The sequence below is a fragment of the Ceratotherium simum genome, chromosome 7 (genome assembly GCF_057802395.1).
Source record: "Ceratotherium simum simum isolate JZ-2026a chromosome 7, ASM5780239v1, whole genome shotgun sequence".
NCBI lineage: Eukaryota > Metazoa > Chordata > Mammalia > Perissodactyla > Rhinocerotidae > Ceratotherium > Ceratotherium simum.
This window is the reverse complement of record NC_141906.1, coordinates 67,547,522-67,565,880: the sequence shown is the minus strand read 5'-3', so window position 1 is coordinate 67,565,880 and position 18,359 is coordinate 67,547,522. Positions and strand designations below refer to the sequence as shown.

The 18,359-nt window shown below is 39.6% G+C and overlaps 1 protein-coding gene across 7 annotated transcripts in view; it reads left to right on the top strand.

Annotated features, from left to right (window-relative positions):
* The window catches only part of SIK3 (SIK family kinase 3), a 238,002-nt gene that overhangs the window by 180,780 nt on the left and 38,863 nt on the right, over window positions 1-18,359 (top strand). For all 7 annotated transcript variants that reach the window (XM_087433723.1, XM_087433724.1, XM_014785134.2 and 4 more), the window contains exons 5-6: window positions 5,501-5,625; window positions 6,168-6,291. In XM_087433723.1, coding sequence (XP_087289849.1) covers window positions 5,501-5,625; window positions 6,168-6,291 — 249 coding nt within the window. The remainder of the gene's footprint in view (window positions 1-5,500; window positions 5,626-6,167; window positions 6,292-18,359) is intronic.

The window sequence follows — 18,359 nt, the reverse complement described above, 5'->3', positions numbered from 1 at the left end:
TCTGGCCTGATGCTACTATGTAATCTGATTTCTTTCCAAATACCTTTACAAACTTTACATCATACCCAGGGCAGTCTCTTTATTGTTGCTTGAACTTAGCGTGCTAGTTCCAAGTGATCTGCCTTTGCTGTGCTCTTCTCCAAACACTACTTAGAATACCCGTTTCACATTTCTCCTCTGCTTCCTCAGATCTTAGGCGTTCAACTAAGTTCTACTTCCTTTTTGAGTTCTTCTATGGGAACATATTTTTTCTGCCTTTGGTTCTTTTATAGGAACCAACACGTTGCTCTACCCATTGGAAGGCTTCTGTAAATACATGTTATATACATAAGTGAAGGAAATGGAGGAACTTATGTAGAGACTTAATTTAGGAACTTATAAAGAGATATTAAGAATAAGAAGCTTTAGGCCGGCCTGGTGGCATAGTGGTTAAGTTTGCGCGATCTGCTTCGGCGGCCCGGGTTTCATGGGTTCCGACCCCGGGCATGGACCGACACACCGCTTATCAAGCCATGCTGTGGTGGCGTCCCATACAAAGTAGAGGAAGATGGGCACGGATGTTAGCCCAGGGCCAGTCTTGCTCAGCAAAAAGAGGAAGATTGGCAACGGATGTTAGCTCAGGGTTAATCTTTCTCACACACACAGAAAGGAGAATAAGAAACTTTAGTAAATAATGAAAGACACTATGAATAAGAACAGCTCCAAAGCCAAAATAAGATGAATAATCCCATTGAATGGAAATATGGTTTTCTAGGTTCAAGGTAACTGATCAAACTTAGGTTCTAAAAGCATTTCTTTCCCTGCTTCTTTGGCATTTCTGATCCAAGCCAGCAAGAATTCTTTCTCATTTATTTTACTCATTCCTTTAAATTTTGTTGTGAGAACTTTCTCTTCCAAGTTGGGCCATCTTGCAGGTTTTTCAGTTGTCTATATGTGTAGATAACTAAAAACCAACAAAAATTGTAGTAATTCTGTGCATGTCTGTCTATTCCCCACCTACCCCATCCCACCTCCACTTCCTACCACACATCCCAGCGACATTGCCCTAGTACTTCCCTAAACTACCAAAAAAAACCCAAAACAGACTGGTTTGAGGTGTTTGTTTTTTTTTTTTAAAGATTTTATTTATTTATTTATTTTTCCCCCAAAGCCCCAGTAGATAGTTGTATGTCATAGCTGCACATCCTTCTAGTTGCTGTATGTGGGACGCGGCCTCAGTGTGGCCGGAGAAGTGGTGCATCGTTGCGTGCCCAGGATCCGAACCCGGGCCGCCAGCAGCGGAGCGCGCGCATTTAACCGCTAAGCCAGGGGGCCGGCCCTGGTTTGAGTTTTAACTGCTTTTATTTTTCCTTTCAGTCTTCTTAAAATGTGTGGCAAATGCTCCCAAACACAAGCAGCTGAAAGAATAAACGGGAGGTATTCTTCCTGTCCAGGTTATTCAGTCTCTGAAGCGTTGATTAGAAGGAACTGAACTTTCAAAATGAGTTCCAGATTTGGTATATTTTAATAATTTGAGGTTTCTCCCATATCCATAACTTAAATTTTCAGAAAATAAGTTATGTTATAGCTGAATGGACAATGAACTAGCCAGAATTTTAACTTACAGGCTACACAGCAATATCGAAGATTGATGTAAAATACTTGTGAAGAGGTACTAGTAGGGAAGATAAGACAGCAGTGTGCTTTCAATGAAACTGTGAGTTTATAGTAATATGTATATTGAAGGGGGATGGTAGGTCAGATCCTGTTAGGTTTGGTGCATTAAAGAATGACTTGCGGGCCAGCCCCAGTGGCCTGGTGAAGTTCGGCATGCTCTGCTTTGGTGGCATGGGTTTGGTTCCTGGGCGTGGACCTACACCACTTGTCTGTCAGTGGCCATGCTGTGGTGGTGGCTTACAAACAAAGAGAGGAAGATTGGCAGCAGATCAGGAGATTCAGGGAAGCAGATCAGAAGATTCAGGGTGAATCTTCCTCAGCAAAAAAAAAAAGAATGAATTAGGATATCCCAGGATCATTCATTGGAGGAGACTGACTTTAATGAAAAAGAAAAAAAAAGTGTCATAGCAGGCAGGGAGAAGCAAATTTTGCTTAAGTGAGCAACACCTTAGAGTTAGGAGTTAGAAAATTCCTTGGAATGACTAAAGGAGACCCCTTGACAGGTTTACAAGTTTGGGGGTTTTGGCTTAGTATGTACTAGGAAATAGAGCAAGCAGGTGGGGGTTTTGTTGTTGAATCTTATTGCAGTCTTGCTGTTGGTCATTGGATCTAGCTGTTGAAGCCAGCTGTTTGGCTGTAACAGGCTGCGGAGGCAGGTGCTTCTCCAGATGTGGCCCTCTCTAGTTGTCAGCCCCTAATCGTATCATTCATTTTTGCACACTCATTTCTCATATAAACACCGAATAGCAATCTCAGCCTGTAGTCATCGCTGAAGATAGTTCTCTTTGATACTATTTCCTTTGTAAAGATTTCCTGTTTTGGTAGATGTAATAAACAAGCTTGTGCCTTCCCCTCCCTGGCTGATTAAAAGGGTAGAAAGGTTACTAATTGTAGATAGAGCATTCGTGGTTCAAAATGAGAAATTTCATATATATTTTAAGCTGCTTATTAGGAAAATTTTATATCAACTGGTTTCACTTCATTGCTTGGCCTATTGCATTATCCATTCAAAACACAAACAAAATGCTCCGTGATTCTCTCTTCTGGACTTTGCTATCCGATCACAGTAGCGTGAGTTCATCAGTTATTACAGAATCCATTAGCATTCCTCCTCCACGCTATGGAGAGGAAGGCCAGTCATGGAAAAGGACCTGATAAAAACCAATAAAAAAAAATTAAGGGTTCTCTTTCTACATAATTCCTGAAGACAACTGCTTTACTGAATCTCATTTGTTGGGATTTTTAGCAACCTGTCCCCCTTCTCCGAAGAAAAATCTTCACAGGGTTCAGTGCATGGAGACTTTAACTTGTAAATTAAAATTATTGGCTTTCAAAAGTTGTAGGTTAGTTGGTAGAGCTTTAAATGCAGTTTCACTCAGTCATTATTTATTAAGTACTTACTGAGTTTAAACACTATGTTAGGTAATGTGAGAGAGTCGGAGATGAATAAGGTATTTTTAAGGAATGAGAGAGAGAGTAGATCTCTACTAGAGAGATAGGGTGCTTTTAAGGAGCTAGAATAGGATATATATAACCAAAATAAAGGAGAAATACTAAGCAGTAGGGGAGTACAGAGAAGGGAGAGGACATTTCTGATAGGAGATCCAGGAAGACTTGACAGAAGAGGCATTTATTTTCCATTGATGAATGAGAGTATTCGATTTCTCATAGAAGTAGCTATAATGATTCTAATGATGGGCCCTGACCTCTAAGCCCCTTGTGATCATTAAGTTAATTTTAGAACCTTAGGAGGGATGGCTAAGAGAGGCTCTAGTAGCTGGCCAGCTGCCACTGTCAGTATGAGAAGGCTCCAGTAGCCAGGAGGTGACGAGAGGATTGGCCCAGTGATTTTACTGCAGTTTAATTTAGTGACCCTTTCTTGAGTCCCTGCTATGTATGAAAACACTGTGTGGAGACTAGGATAAATAAAATGATACCCCTCCCATTTACTAACTAGTGGAGGGTATAGATGCATAATACAACTAAGTGTAACAGAAGACAGAGTTGTAATTGGGCTCTAGAGGTATAAACAAAGGCTGTGGAAGCACAGAGGAGGAAGCCATTGGCATGGTATTTTGTGGTGGAAATTAGTTAAGGCTTCATACAGGAAGTAATATTTGACTGGGCCTTGAAAATGAGTGATATTTCAAATGTGGAAAGGAAAGGAAAGGAAAAGGCTTGGCACAGAGAGGAAATAGCGTTAAGAAAGGCACATAAACACAGGATTTGAATAGTCTAGTAATGCTAGAGTGGCTGGGGATAAGTTGGAAAGGTAGGGTGGAGCTGGGTAGTGAGTGAGGGACCTGAAATGACAATGCTAAGAGATTTAGACTATTTTGTAAGCAGGAGGGCGCCACCAAATGTTTTTGAGCGAGGGGGTAACACGATATGATTTGTGTACCATTCACTGTGCTGTGAATGGGTGACTTAGAGGAAAATGAAATAGGTATAGGTAGTAAGCAGTAGCATCAGTGTAGGTCAGAGATGATGAGTATGAACTGAGATACTAGGAATGGAAATAGAAAGGAGGAGATAGATTCAAGACACACTTGTGGGGTAGAAGCAATAGAAGTTTTATTACCAGTTTGAAATGGGAAATGAGAAGGAAAGAAGAAAGGTTACTCCTGTGCTCCCAGTTAACTGGGATGGTAATGCCATTCATTAATGAACATGGGAACATCACTAGAAGAGCAGATTTGATTTTGGAAAAGGGTGAGCTGGAGGTGTTTCTTTCCAGGTAACTATTGGGAGTTCATGTCAGGAACTTAAGGTCTGGTACCAGGGCCAGAGATATAAAATTTTGGGAATTATCACCAAACAAATTATAGTGATAGCTGTGGGACCAGAGGAGTTAGCTCTGAGAAAATATAAAGCAAGGGGAGACAGTCAAAATCAGCACATGCCCTAATAGAAAACACCTTCTGTAGAAGGTAGAAAGAAGAAAAGCAAGTAGCAAAAGGAAATGGTTGGCAACAAGAGTAAAACTAGGAAAGGGAAGAAAGAGTTTGAGAGAGTAGGGAGGTGCTCAGCAATTCAGATGCTGTGACCGCAGGGGACGTGGTAGGCCTGGGGCAGGACGGGGTTCTAGCCTGTCATACATATGAATTGTTCATATAAATATTTATGTACATGAAAGTATTTATAAGTCAGCCACTCTCTATCCTTTGGCCTGCCATCCTTGCTCATTTTCTTCATATTCCTCCCAAACCTCACCCCTCATATCTCCCATCTACTCTCTCTTAAAACAGTGAGAGGAGGAGAAAAGAAGGGGGAAGTTGAAGCACAACGAGGGTTGAAGTTAAAATGTAAACATTCTTGGGTCAGTTTATAAATAAGTTGCTTATTCTTTATTTTGGATAAGCCACATTAATGATGATAATGTCACTTTAATTTTTTAAGTCAGTATGTCTCTAGTGGTCATAAATATGTTTGTCATAAGTAAAAATAATTTGAAAATTCTTGGTTCAGTTGAGTAGGCTTGCGTGTATTTACTGATTCTGATGTGGTCTTAACATCAATCAGTATCCAATTTCATTTTTGTTCTTAAATGAACAAACACCACTTGCCTCACTCAGTCTAGGCTTATGAAGGGAACAGTGCTGGTTTTGCTGACATAAACCAATCGTGTTTTCTTTCAGTTAATCAGATATTTTTTGCATTCCACCTCAATCATATCTCTATTTCACTATTATTTTACGTTTAAGTGGCTGGTTATATAATTTCTAAATGTTCTCTTTTCACATTTGCTATTCAAACTTAATGATCCAGAACCTTTATACTAGTGACCAGAAACTAGTATTTGCTGGGTGAAGATAACATGAGTTATGTCCATTTGCCTTTCTAGATTTTGGCTTCAGTAACCTCTTCACTCCTGGGCAGCTGCTGAAGACCTGGTGTGGCAGTCCTCCCTATGCTGCACCAGAGCTCTTTGAAGGAAAAGAATATGATGGGCCCAAAGTGGACATCTGGGTGCGTAACTCCCTTCTCTTCTACCCCATAGCGTTAGTTACCCTTGATTGATGACAACTGTCCTCATCCTGGATGACACATAACGCTGCATGTGAATTGAGGTCTTGATTACCTGTTCTTTGAATTCCTGATTCTTTGTGCAAAGTCTTTCCTCCAGCACTTGTCTTATAAACTGAGCCACAGATTTCCAACTCTCCCTTTTCATCTGCAAAAAACCCCAAGGGCAAGCTTGGATGGGTGCCCTTGCCATGAACAGAGATTCTTTCTGTTGTTGCCACTTGCCATCTCCCTAGAGGATGAGTACTGAGAGAACTTCTAGATATGTTACCCAAAATTAATGTCTGGAAGCAAAGAAGAATGTTAACTATTCTAAAGATGGTTGGCCTTGACAATGCCCCATATTATTTCTCATTAAAAAAGAATAAGAAGTTTGTTCCATTATCTTGTGCATGACTCACCATCATCTTCATACACATGCTATAATGGCCTCTTTTGTTTCCTCTGATGTGGTTAATTGTCCGTACTCTCTGTTTGGGATGCAGAGCCTTGGAGTCGTCCTCTATGTGCTTGTGTGCGGCGCCCTGCCATTTGATGGAAGCACACTGCAGAATCTGCGGGCCCGGGTGTTGAGTGGAAAGTTCCGCATCCCATTTTTTATGTCCACAGGTAAGGGAGTTGCTAGCACACAGCTGTGATTGGGTTCATGGAAAGTGAGACATGCTAAGTTATTCCAGTAATTGAGTGATGGAGTATAAATGGCCCATTTAACAACCTTTCTTAGCTCCAGTTTGCTGAATTGGCACCTCTGGAGGCAAGGTTCTATAGGAACAGAGTGCAGGCTCTGGCTTCAGATAGCCCTGCCTGAGTTTGCTTGAGTTTGGCTCTGGGCTCTGCACATAGCTACTAGTGTTGTGTGGCAGATTACTAAGTCTGTCTGAGCTTTAATTTCCTCCTCTATAAATGGCTGACAGTTTTGTGAAGGCTATTACTATGAAACTAAATTAAATAATGTATGTAAAGAATCAGGCCCGTCACCTAGTAGCAAGGCAATAAATATTCCTGTTTCACCCCTGTCCTTCACCTCCTCTCCCACTCTTTTTCAGGAAAATATTTCCATTTACTGGGGCCCCACTGAGATGTGGCAATAAATGCCAAGGATAAAGCAAGCTTTGCGTCTTAGTCTTGCTGCTACTACATTTCCTACTTCTATGACATCCCCCCAACTCAAATAAAAAAGTACTTTTTACGTGAATAGGCTGTAGGGTAAGTAGCTCTTGGAAAAATTTAGCGCTGACAACAAACACCAGATACCCAGAATCTGCAGTGTTTTAATCATCATTTATGTGCACATGAGAAAAGAACATTTTAGAGACAGTGCAGTAAGCAGTCTATTTAGTTTTGCCTAATCATATTTTCATTTTAAGGAAGAACATTCAGAGTAAATGTCCACTGGGGGGGCCACAAAGTGTGCTACATTTTAGAATAAATAGGTGAAACTTGTACTATATTTAACTTTTAGTCTCCTTAGAATTAATGACTTAAATGTAGGTCAGATAATAAGAAAAATAAAAATAGAGAAAAATAAAATAGAGAAGGAAGTTTGAGGATGGTGGGTAGGAAGTTATTAAGTGTGGTCAGGGAACCCCGTCACTACGAAAGTGACATTTCAGCAAAGACTTAAAGAAGGTGAGGGAGTAAGCTGTGCAGTCTGAGGAAGAGCTTTCCAGGCAAAGAAACAACAGGTGCAAAGGCCCCACGGAGGGAGCATGCTTGAGTGTGAGGATGGAGGCCTGTGTGCTTGAAAGGAATGAGTGACAGGACAAGAGAGATGAGGTCAGAGAGACAAGAGCTTACTTTTAGGGTCCAGTTAGTCAGTGTAAAGACCTTAGTTTTAGTTTTTACTCTGAGTGAAATGCAAAGGATCAGAGGGTTTTGACAAAGGGGTGACATAATCTGACTTGTTTTTTTCTAAATTTTTTAATGAAAAATTTCAAAGAAAATCAAAAGAATTTTACACTGACTTTTGTTTTAAAAAAGTCACTTTGGCTACTCTGTTGGTTGAAAGGTTCAAGAGCTGAAGGAGGGAGACCAGTTAGTAGGAGACTTTTGCAATAATCCAAATGAGAGATATTGGTGGCTAGTTCCCAGACTGGGGTGTAGAGGTGGAGATGGGAAGAAGTGGTCAGATTCAAGAGATACCACATACTGTGTGGCAGGCACTGTTCAAAGCATTTTACAAACGTTTATTATAACAACCCTATGAGAGACATAAGACTGTCACCTCATTTTACAAGTGATAAAACTGAAGCCAGGAGACGTTTAGCAATTTTCTCAAGATAACACAGCTACTAAGTGGCTAAACTAGAATTTGAACCTAGGCAGTCTGGCTCCAACAACATTTATGTTGCATTTGATGTGAGACAAAGAGAGTAATTAAAGGTAACTCCAGGGTTTGTGGCTTGAGCAACTGGAAGGATGGATTTACTGCTAACTGAGATGGGGATGGCTAGGGAAGAATACTTATATTTTGGAGAGATGTTTTGGATCTGTTAGTCTGAGATGCCTCTTCGACATCTAAGTTGAGATATTGTGTAGTTGAACGTAGGAGACTGTAACTTAGTTGAGAGTTGTGGGCTGAGGATGTACATTTGGGAATTGTCATTGTACAGATAATATTTAAAGCTATGAGATGAGATCACTTTTTAGGCAGTGATTATAGAGAAGAGAAGAGGTCCAAGGATTAACCTCTGGAGCACACTAATATTCAGAGATCAGGAAAATGAAGAGGAATCAGCATAGGAATGGCTAGTGAGGTAAGCCAGAGAGTCTGCTGTCCTAGAAAACAAGTGAAGAAAATGTTTCAAGGAGGAGGGAGTGAGCAACTGTGTGGAGTGCTGCTGATAGGTCAGATCGGGTAACTAAGAACTGAATATTGGATTTAGAACTGTGGAGGTCATTGATGATCTTGAAGTACAGTTTTGGTGGGGAGAGAGGAGCAAAAACCTAATTCATGTGGATACGACAGAAAAGGAATGGAAGGGAAATGGAGAAAGGAAATAGACACAACTTTTTCCAGTTTTACTATAAAAGAAAGCAGAGAAGGGATCCAGTGGATTGCTCTGGCTGGAGTAACCAGTGAGCTTGTCGTAATCAACTGGATGTCCTCAGTCTTTATCTTAATAACCAGCAATATTTAGCACTTGACCACTCCTTGCTTTCTTTTTTTAAAACAGACTTTATTTTTTAGAGCAGTTTTAGGTTCACAGCAGAATTGAGTGGAAAATATAGAGAGTTCCCATAGAGCCCCTATCCCCACACACATAGCCACTATCAATATCCTGCACCAAAGTAGAACACCTGTTACAATCGATCAACCTACATTGAGACATCATTATCACACAAAGTCCATAGTTTACATTAGGGCTCACTCTTGGTGGTGTACATTCTATGGGTTTGGACGAATATATACTGACATGTATCCACCATTATAGTGTCATCATACAGAACACTTTCACTGCCCTAAAAATCCTCTGTACTTATGCATCCCCCTCTCCCCCCTAACCTCTGGCAACCACTGGTCATTTTACTGTCTCCATAGTTTTGCCTTTTCCAGAATGTCATATAGTTGGAATCCTACTGTATGTAGCCTTTTCAGATTGGCTTCTTTCACTTGGTAATATGCATATAGGGTTCCTCTATGTCTTTTCATGGCTTGATAACTCATTTCTTTTTAATGCTGAATAATATTCCATTGTCTGGATGTACCATAGTTTATTTAATCCATTATCCATAACCCGTTGATGGACATCTTGGTTGCCTCCACATTTTGACAATTATAAATAAAGATGCTATAAACATTTATGTGCAAGTTTTTGTGCAGACATAGGTTTTCAACTCGTTTGAGTAAATACTAAGGCGTATGATTGCTAGATTGTATGGTAAGAGTATGTTTCATTTTGTAAGAAACCACCAAACTGTCTTTCAAAGTGGCTGTACCAGTTTGCATTCCCACCAGCAGTGAATGAGAGTTCCTGTTGCTCCGCATCCTCACCAGCATTTGGTGTTGTCAGTGCTTTGGATTTTTGTCATTCTAATAGGTGTGTAGTGGTAGCTCATTGTTTTAATTTGCAATTCCCTAATGGAAAAGATGTGATGAGCATCTTTTCATATGCGTATTTACCATTTGTATATCTGATTTGGTGATGTGTTCTCTCCAAGTGTTTTGCCCATTTTTTAACTGGGTTGTTTGTTTTCTTATCGTTGAGTCACTTCTTACCTTTTGAAATACTTTTTTCTCTTTGTGTCTCAGATACCACATTTCTCCAGTTTTCCTCCTGTGTCTCTAGGTGCACCTTCTCACTCTTTGCTAGATTTTTCTCTCTCTGTTCATCCTTTAAATCTTTTCTTCTTTACACCGTGTTTCTGAACCATCTTATTTACTGCCGTGGGTTCGGTGATTGCTCTGATGTTCAGTCCTCACTTAACTCTCAATTAACTCTCTGGCCCAGACCTCTCCTCAAGGATGAAGAGTCATATATCCAATCCGTTTCTACTGATCAGTTTCACTTTCAAGTCTTAAATTTACATCAATGGAAACATTTTCAAAACTGAATTTAACTCCCCCCTCCCTAGATTTGCTCTATTCTGTGTTCCCTATCTTAGTGAATGGCATCAGCTTCTGACTAAGACAGAAACTAGCCTTGATTCCTCCTTCTCTCATACCATCGGCACAGCCAGTCAATTATCAAATCCTGTAGACGCAAGGCTCCATTCCTATAGCCACTTCGGTAGTGACTCTTGCGTAGATTAAGTAATAACCAACTCAGTGGATTCCTGGCTCCAGTCTAATGCCTCTCTAATCCCTTCTCCACACTGCTGCCTGAGTAATCTTTCCAAAACACAAATATAAAACAAAATACACGCATACACGCGCGCACACATAGATCTGATATCATTTTTCAGCTTAAAACTTTTCAATGGTTTATCATTGCCTGTAGACTAAAGTTCATTCTTTTTTTTTTTTTTTTTTTTTTTGTGAGGAAGACCAGCCCTGAGCTAACATCTATTGCCAGTCCTCCTCCTTTTTCTCCCCAAAGGCCCAGTAGATAGTTGCATGTCATAGTTGCACATCCTTCTAGTTGCTGTATGTGGGATGCAGCCTCAGCATGGCCGGAGAAGCGGTGCGTCGGTGCGTGCCGGGATCTGAACCCGGGCCGCCAGTAGCAGAGCGCGCACACTTAACCGCTAAGCCACGGGGCTGACCCCTAAAGTTCACTCTTAATGTGGCTAGCACATTGACTTTCAGACATTTTTGACCATGACCATAGTAAAAAATACATTTTATCCTGTGACCTAAAACATACATATATATACAACTGAACAATGTTTTAATAAGAAAGCAAAACTTGCCTTTACTATGTGCATTACGCTCCAATATATTTTATTCTATTACATTAAAAAATATTGATTATAGTTTACTAAATTGATCTCCTGACTGCTGTTTGGAAAACAATGGCAGAGAAATACCTTTATGACCTGGCTCCTGCCTATCTCTTCAGCCCCAATTCCCATTCTACAACTAGTCACCCTGATTTTCTTCTAGTTCCCTGAACACGAGATATTCTCTGGAGCAATTCCCTCTGCCTAGAATACTTCTTCCTCCTCCACCCTGGCCCCCTTACGCCCTCCCTCTGCCACTACCCACTCCTATATTCTACAATAAGAAATTAGATGTGATAGAAAGAAGAATCTAGATAATTTCTAACATTTTTCAGGTTTCTGGGTTTTCTTTTATCATGGGACTTACCAGACTTTTTACTGTAATTCTGTCATTGTATATCTTCCACACCAGACTGTGGGCTTAGAGGAAGTAAAGGCAAAACATGTGTTTTTTACAGTTGTCTATAGCCTAGCAGAGTATCTGGCCTGTAGTAGGACTTAGTAAATAGTAAGTACATAGTAAATAGAATCCTGCTTAAAACCCTCCAGTGGCTTTCACTTACATTTAGAATAAAATTCAAAAGGTCATTATTATTATGGCCTGCAAGGCACAACTGTGACTGGCTCCCCTCTTTAATCTCATTTCCTACCACGCTTCACCTTAGGTTCTGAACTCCAGTCACGGAGGCATCCTTGCTGTTTCTCAAACTTGAGGAGCACATGCACGTCCTTGTTGCGTCAAATATTCGCATGGCTTGCTTCCTCACCTCACTTGGGGTTTCTGCTTAAATGTCCCCTCAGAGAGGCCTTTCCTGAATCCTCCCATCATTCTCTTTCCATAACTCTGCTTCATTTTTTTTCATAGCACTTACCACTATCTTACTTGATTTGTTTATTGTGTCCCCACCCCCACATCCCCACTGCCTCTTGACTGTAATAAGATTTTGTTTTCGTTCACACTGTATTCCCAGAGCTTAGGACAATGTGTGGGTCCTAGTAGGCACTCAGTAAATATTTTTTAAATGAATGAATGCATGCATGCATAGATTTGTTAAAATGCGAACTACCAAAACCCCTCCAGAGTACACACTGTATTTAAATAATAATATCAGTAACAGTAATTTACATTTCTTCAAGGCTTTCAGTTTACAAAATATTGCTTATACTTGATCTAACTTGAGCTACATAACTGTGCTCTGGAATTGGTATTGACACGTTATTTTATCATTTTGCCAATGAAGTTTAAGAAGCTGAAGTTTAAAGAAATTAGTTGACTTGCCTAAAGCCACACAGGTAACAAATGACTAAGTCAGTACTCAAATTCAGTGTTTGTTCTACTAGACCACACTGTTGCAAAGAAAGGGCAAGATAAACAAACCACTTCCTCTGCTTTTCCAGTGTCCACAGTATTTCCTGTGAGCAAGTTGGATCCCCTCCACCCTCTACCCCCACGCCCTGGCATGATGGCAAAAGATTTTTACTCAAGCCTTACCAGAGCTGGCTTCAGGGAGTGGATGCTGGTAAAATACCTAACCATGCTGTCAACCACATTGTCTATTAGTGCTTAGAAATAAACTATATAACATTTTAACTACTTAGAAAGAACTAATGTTTGTAGTATAAGTTAACATGTAAGTTTAAAGATTCTCACACCGTCAACATAATTATCCTAAATGTGGTCCTTTTTAATCTCAGACAAGTAATTCCTTAGGTAGGAATAAAAATTTTTTATAAAATTAAGTACAGAAAATGAGAAACAACCCAATCTAGGAAATGAGTAGACAGTTGCTATGGTACCAGTATGATCTCTCTTGCCCTGGGGGATGTGCATGTGCTTGGCCTTGTCTAACATCATAGGCCTGAATCCCAAAGCCCATCAGAGAATGCTGTCAAAAGGATAAGGTATAGGAGAAAATGAATTCATAAAGTAGTTTAGTCTTTTCTTCCCTTAGACATTCTTCAAGTACTGTAAATTTTCAGGTTTATGTGAAGAAAACCTAGAGCCTGTCCTTGAGTCCTTTTTCTGCTTACATCTCTAGTTTCTGGGCACAATTGCACCTCACTGGACCTAGAGTTAATTTTTTACATGGAGGCTGGAGCCAGCTACTTTCCAGCCTGTCAGGTCTACGGTTACTGTTCGACAGAAGATAATGTGGTTGAGGGAAGTCCTTAAGAACAAGATCCTTTCTTTTCTCAGGCTATTTTCATAGACTTGAGCTGACTTTTCTGTCAAAAGGATCTAGAAACTCCAGCAGAACTGGTATAGTTTTCTGAATTAGCACTTGGGAGGCAAAGTGGGGAAGGCCCCATCGTCTAACTTCTTCTAGCCAAGTTGAATTCCAGAGCATCTACAGCTGTGTGGGAGGCCATGCTGTAAGAATGGATACAGTTAGTTCAAGAATTCTAAGCGTCTCTTTATTGTCAGTAATGTATGGAATGAAGTGTCCTCACAATTAGTGGATATTTCTATGCCTGGTCTTATTTGTTTGATACAGGCTTCCCTTCATGGACATCTTGAGATGTACTAAAGACACACTTTCAAGTTGGAATGACAGTGTTATAAATTTAAAAGAGGATTTATTTGAGGCTGAATCAATTTTATACCACTTAGTTTTATAATTATGTGTATGTCTTCCTCCCCTCTCCCTTAGAAAAGCCCCTTGATATCAGAACTGTGCTTTGCACATCATCATCTTCCATAAAATCTAACAGTGCCTGGTACGGTATAAACATTCAGAAAACACTTTTTATTGAGAAACTGAATCATCACTTACCTATTGAATCTTAAATCAGACTCCGGTACTTTATTATTAAAGTGCTAGTTAACTCACTGATGATCTGAATTATTAATTGGTTTTATGTACTTTTGTTATATAGGTTATTATGTAGATGACCAGGTCAAGTTACTTCTAGTTTTAAAAAGGTTTTGATCTATAGTGTTGGCTTTCTATGTCTCAAATAAAATAAGTTTGGTCCAGACCAATATTTTTGGATTAAACTTCTCAGAGCATCCCAGAGAGCAGTTAGGTAAAACCCTGAGCCTAAATTATAGAAGGATTACAAGTTAAAACTTGCTATTTTTTCAAGCTGTTGCAGAAGTTGAGACCTGGCCTGGCCACGTGTATTAGCAGATACTCTTTCTGCCTTCCTCTCCCGCTGAGGGAAGCCAACAACTTAAATTTTTTGAGCACCAAACTCATTCGCTACCAATATATTTTTTAAAACCGTCAGAAGCCTACTTCTTAAAGCCTACTTTGTCTTATTCAGCAATTATGCCACCTGCTAGCAAATATAGTAAGATCAGTCATTTATTTACAGTGAAGGAAAATTAATTTATAGTGAAAAAACTGCAGTGACAGCGAGTGCATAGAGATCTCTTGTGGACAATATTTTTGAGTCCTTATTGATTAGACTTCATTGTGACTTAATTAATTGTAATACTGCATAAGCATTTTATCACTGGGAATGCAAAACCCAGGCTTACATAATGCTTCTGATGGAGACTGTGCTGTGCAGCTACTGCCAAAAAGCTTCTACTTAGATGCAAACAACTCTGCCCTGATTGGCTTATCATCAAGAACCACACAACATCTTGCTTGGCTAAGAGCACTTTGTTTAGAGGGAAAGGGACAGGAGATTAAAGTAGCTCACTCATCAGTCTCCATATACTAAGGGGTTCAGAGTCCTCAGGGCAGTCCTCTCATTCCTTTTTGAGGCATACTCTACTGCAAGGGAGAAAATCTGTGTAGTGCTTTTGTGTTAATGAATACAGAAATCACAAATGTTTCCAAGAAAGAGGCTAGATCTACTTCAGAGTTAAGTAGGCCTTCTCTGCCTGTCTCCATGATTTTATCTTATATAATAAAAAACTAGTGGGTAAGTATTAGTACTGCCTTATTTATTATTACCCTTTTCAAGCAATCTGTCTCCTAGTTTATGGCAACCCTACAGAGGAAAATAGAGAAAGGGAGGGAGTTAAGTGGAAGGACTCCAGAGATTTGGATAATAGCTAACGTTTATTGAACATTTTCTATGTACCGACACTGTTGCATTAACTTATTTAATGTTCAAAACTATCCTATGAAGTAGGCTACTATTGTCATTTGATAGACAAGAAAATGAAGGCGTGGTAAGGTTGAGTAACATACCCAAAACCATAGCTGGTAAGTGACGGAGCTAAGATTTGAACCCTGGCAGTCTGACTTCAGAAACCATCAAACTACCTTTGGTTGTATTTTAATTCTCAATAAATATATATCTGCCAAGTTATTCCAAATATCAAGAGAGTCTTGGAATGGATATCTTTGTCCATCTACATCTGGATTATTTATCGACAAAAGAGTTAGTATCAAGTACTTTGTATTAGACTCTGGAGTAAAACTGAGCCAGAATTTTGTTCTACTATAATGATATTAGAATTTAAAAATATTTGAATAATGACATGATAGTATAAGCAACAAATTTTTATAAATGTGAACTGCAAATTGGACAGCCTCTAGTAGTATAACAGTGTAGCAAGCCAGGGTCTTTTCAAGGTCAGGGCTAGAGGTAAGTGTTGGCATCCCCAGCCTTTAAGCCAGCATCTTGTAATTTCTGAATTTTAATCTGGCAGCCTCACAACTTTCTAGAAAAACTGTGGAAAATAAGGAGAGTTCAGGAAATAGGTGTTATTTTTCTAATAAATGGAGATAATGAGTCCAACACTTGATTTTCCTCAGTCAGTCTCGGGTTGATAAACTCTTAAGACCAAAGAGAAAAGCCTCACAGCATAAATTTATTGATTCCTATTGGAAGCTTTTCTTCTCAGTTCCATCTTTATCTTCCAAAGTGTTCCAAGCCATCTTCCTTTGGCCTCTGTGTTCAACTGCTGAAAATGTGTCACGGGATCGGGATTTAGTTATAAGGAACTTGATTTCTATTCCAGTATAATCTGATAATAATTTGCAGAAACCAGTGGTGTTGGAATTTATTAATGTATTAAATTTTGTTTCCTTTTTGGATTTTGAGATTTGAGAAATATGGAGCCCTCTTTGAAATTTGAATTGCTCTGGAGGATTAACCATTATTAAGACGTTTGTTAAAATTATTGAAAATAAGAACTCTTGGGCTAAGTGCTTTGGAATTACCTTTGAATACACCTTGTGTTAGCTGGAAAGAGTACATGAGAAACCAGACCGTACCCTTCCTGCAAGCACCTGTAAGAAACGTGAATTTCCTGGGTAATTGCTTCTTCCTTGCATTCTTCCCATGCCTCTGGCACACAGATGTCTTCTGTTTCCACCAGCTCAAAGCAGTTTTATGTGGTCAGAAAGAATCCATGACTCAATTTCTTTTAGACCACTCCTCTGCCCACAGAGCTGAAAAGGATTGCTTTGCCATGTTCCACACTTTGGCATCACATGAAAGGTTTAAGGGACAGTTGGCGTTCCCCCCATCGTAGGATCAGCCTGAAGATTCCGATGATCCAGTTCCCTAAATTTCTGTCTATCTTTTCTCCTTGGCTGTGATTCCTTGGTTGGGGAAGCCTGTTGTTTCTAGCCTTCCATCACAGTCTTCATCACCATGCAACAGCCAGAGTCTATGAACCAAGTTCGCTCTTCTGTAGTCCATTTAATCCTCACCATTAAGTCTCTGCCTTCTCAATTCATCTTAATCCAATTTGCCATTCCCCCTTAACATTGTTTTCCAGGTAGTTCATAGCATTCTGACCGTGAATTTACCCAGCCCATTTTTTATTAACTTGGCTTGTAGGTGACTCTCATGTTGGAACCTGTGAAGATTACATGGCATTTGATCTGTCAGAAGAGGGAATGAAATTGATTTGATTTTTTATAAAGATATGCTGGCTACTATCTAAAACATCAATAATTAATTTATTTTAGGTACTATTTGGGTTAAGAACTCTGGCTTTGGAGTAAAACTGACCAGAATTTGTATGCTTGGCTTTGCCTCTTATTATTTGGTCAAGTTTCTTAACTTCTCTGATTTTTAATTTTTTTATCTATACAATAGGTTGGTGAGTGAATTAAATGCTTAAATTAACTTAAAGGATTTAGTACTTTGCCTAGCATATAAGTGCTCAATGAATATTAGTTATTATTATTAAATGATATTTTTGAATGAATTGCTCTATTAATCTTTCATTCCCTCCTTCTCTGTGTTGTTTTTTATTGCTTTCTATGTGTCTTTTTCTCACCCTCACTATCTTAACATGCTAAAGATACATTATTAATACTTTCAGTTAGCTCTACAGGGTTTATGGAGAAGACTTAGCTGCCTAAAGTTGTTTTGGTTTGTTGTATCATAACTTTGATGCTGTGGCTATACCCACGTGCTGATGTCTCTTCAAGTGGTAATCTGATTTACGGATTATTCTGTATAACCTCAGAAAAAAATCAGTGAGTAAGTACCCTCTGTGTGAGACAAAGAACTCTAAAGCTACAAGGAGAAGCCTTGGAAATCATCTGATTTGGCTTTTGCCCCCAAGTAGTGCCACTTCTCCATGTTCTGTAAAATGATAGTTGTCTGGTTTTTCTAGCTTGAAGCATGGAGAATGCCTGTTCTGTTGTGGATTCTTAGAATCAGTTTGTTAAAGTTGTTAGATGGAATCGTAGCAGTCATCTAGTCCAGTGTTTCTTAACTGGCATCATTGAGGGACTGTTACATTTTGGGTGTTATTGTAGGTGCTGGGGATACACAGCTCTGTGAGACACAATCTCCATCCTTAAAGGACTCTCAGTCTTCCTCACACCTAATGCTGGGAGCCCTTCGAGAGACATCTCAAATGCCAGCCTCTGATTAAAGATTCCCAGTGACAATGAGCACACTATTTCACAGGACAAATCATTGCCTTTTCACAGTTACACGGTTTTTAGAGTTGGAGGGGACCCAGAGTTCATCTCATCCACTTATCTCTGGACTTAACTCTTCAAGTGAAATCTTACCCAGAACACTAATCTATAAAATGGATAAAATTAACTGTGCTCCGGGTATGGCCCTGCCCACTTGACTGCGGCCTCTTACTTCCCTAAGGGGCCCCTCCTCAGATCCATAGGACCCTGATCCAGTAATCTGGAACAACTCTAATAATTAGAAAGATTTTTCCTAAATACAACTTGTTACTTCCTAATTACTCCAATTTGAGGCCCCTGGAGCAGCACAGTATAAATTTACTTTGTCTTCTTTATAAAAACTCTTCACGTATTTGAAGAACACCCAGCATAGCTTTCCTGCCTACACCTTCTCTTCTCCAAGATAGGTCAGCTTCATTGCCTTTAACCTGTCTGCAGGTGGCA